The following is a 2,269-nucleotide window of genomic DNA, read 5'->3' as shown; positions in this document are numbered from 1 at the left end:
GGTACTTACCCAAGCACACATCCTCACACACCGACCACCGAGACATTGCCACAAACACGTTTCCGCGCCAATATAATTTACAACACTTACGATAGCATCACAAGATTCACGCAAATGCCAACAGAACAGCAGCTGGGTAAGCAACAACAACGTCCAACGCCTACAGCTGTTCAGACTATTTCGAGTGGAACAGGTCAACAGCACTTGGCGGTGAATGTTAAAGGTGGTGAAAAATAAAAGGAGACAACAGGGAGCATAATATCGAGGGAGCGCAATAACAGCGCCAAGCGAGGCAGCGCTAACAGGAGCAGCGCCGTGGGAGCATTATCGGTGGGCGCTTCGACCACGCTACTGACCAGCAGCAGCGCCGCTAATATCGCGGGCAACTCTCTTGGGTTTTTTGTTTGAATATTTTTTGTTGCTTGAATACCTTGCTTACGTTCTCTTAAGTTATCGCATAAAGTTTTTGTTACCTTTTGTTAATTTCTCATTTAGACAGCCACATTCCTTTGCTTTAAATTCCGTTGGCGCCGGAGCTTGGCAGTTTAAATATATACAAACATATATTTACATACATATCTGGATAAGCGAAGACGCATATAGACATACATATGTATGTACATATATGCATATACATACATACATATATGAATGTGGGGGTGTAAATAAGCGCGCGTATATTAGTTTTCTAGTTTTCTTGTCTTCGTTTTTTGAAACTTCACTGTTGTTCAACACTATTTGAATTTTGCTTTATCAAAACCACGGGTTTTGATTCACCTTTATCGGTGTTTTCAGTATTAGATTAGTTCAAGTACATTCACGTTTAGCTTTTTTTGAATTGTAAGTAGTTTTACCGCGCGATACTATGACCCGCTCGATGCCCCGAATCACGAACGAGTGATAGTACTGAGAGTGGTGGAGTGGTGGGTAAATATGTATGTATGAGCATTTGTGTAAGTAGTAAAGCACAGGTTCTCAGGCAGCATGCTGGTACCATCCCCGCTGGAGACCTAGGTGAGTACAAGTTGAATTTGTTTCTCTTATTACCATATCAATACATACATATTTAATACATACATACATATATATATTAATAGCAGTAGCAATAGATACGCAGATACATTTCAGTCACTGTCTCTGGGATTTTTTGGTTGAGACTTTAAAAGTTCAGGGTAGTTTTTTTTGTTTTAATTGATATTATTAGGACGTTTTATATTGGCAACACAAACGAGGGAAAACAGAATAGCGGGTACAAATATGCAGCAACATAACAGAACTTTTTCAGGAATTCAGAATGATAAATGTCAGGCGACTACTAACACCTTAAGCCTAAATGGAAAATTATGTCCTCAATAAACCCGCTTAAAAAAGGAAGCACAGGTACCTTTGTGCACAGCTGCATGCCCAAACATAGGCAAAACCACCATTCAGAGGATCAATTGATGGTTGCTATTTTAACTTGAATAAATAATTTGTTTAGTTAAAACATTTATCATGGTCCGCAGGTCTCAGTGAGTGCTTATAATTTTATTTAATTTTTCAACATTTTTGGTAATAATTATCACTATTTTTTAACATGTTTGGTAATATTTTTCACTAAAAGGTCAATGAGCAACGCTTTCGATAACAACAGCAATAACATTTTGATCTTAAATGGAAGATCTCAGCCATAATTATAGAATTCAACGTAATACAAGAAAAAAGAAAAAGGTGGCAACAAAATATCAGCACTCAAGACGTTTTTTTAACCGAAGTAAACAAGCATTATCCATATTTGTTGTATTATCCACTTTTATGTTACGTAGTGTAGTCATTTCTGCCAACCTTTCTTCAATATCGGTGCATATTCGTGGACAACGATGTACTGAAAGTGTCTAAAAATAAAAACAAAGATAAAACACGAGTATCTTATATACATATAAAAAGCAAATAAAGTAATTTAGAAACAAAGGAAAATATTTACTTATATACACCTGCGGCCGCGTACACCTAACCACTTAAAATTTTGGATATTTGATATAAAAATTTGGATATTTGCAATATTTGCAGTGCAGTAATTTAACATGCATGTTTTGTAGATACAAGAACATTAAGTATGAAGTGAAATCTAGTTCATTTAGGCCAGAATTCACCGTGCGTAGTAAACCTCTGACAAGAGTTTAACTATCGATTTTCATATTCACAGTACTTAGTTAACAAGAGCCTAAGCCCTGCCTGCCCCTATAGCAGAATTTTCATTCACATATCGTTACCTTAATATAGAAAGGAA

At 36.6% G+C, this 2,269-nt stretch overlaps 2 protein-coding genes across 7 annotated transcripts in view; one reads left to right on the top strand and one right to left on the bottom strand.

The window, feature by feature from the left end:
* On the top strand, window positions 1-721 carry LOC118742261 (the record flags this gene model as incomplete). The annotated part of the gene is given in 1 exon segment (XM_036474204.1): window positions 1-721. A coding segment is annotated over 1 exon segment (237 nt), but the record flags the coding sequence as incomplete, so codon positions are not given.
* The window catches only part of LOC118742259 (dynein regulatory complex subunit 6), a 426,783-nt gene that overhangs the window by 313,205 nt on the left and 111,309 nt on the right, over window positions 1-2,269 (bottom strand). The window contains exon 4 of one of the 6 annotated variants that reach the window (XM_036474200.1): window positions 1,493-1,874. The exons of the other annotated variants lie outside the window; for them this stretch is intronic. Coding sequence (XP_036330093.1) covers window positions 1,725-1,874 — 150 coding nt within the window. The 3' untranslated portion in view covers window positions 1,493-1,724. Of the gene's footprint in view, window positions 1-1,492; window positions 1,875-2,269 lie in introns of those variants that run through there. 6 annotated transcript variants of the gene reach the window in all.

This window comes from Rhagoletis pomonella, unplaced genomic scaffold (assembly GCF_013731165.1).
Source record: "Rhagoletis pomonella isolate Grant_MI unplaced genomic scaffold, Rhpom_1.0 Rhpom_scaffold_00007, whole genome shotgun sequence".
NCBI classification, from domain to species: Eukaryota; Metazoa; Arthropoda; class Insecta; order Diptera; family Tephritidae; genus Rhagoletis; species Rhagoletis pomonella.
Note: the sequence above shows the minus strand (reverse complement) of the source record. Positions and strands in the feature narration are given on the sequence as shown.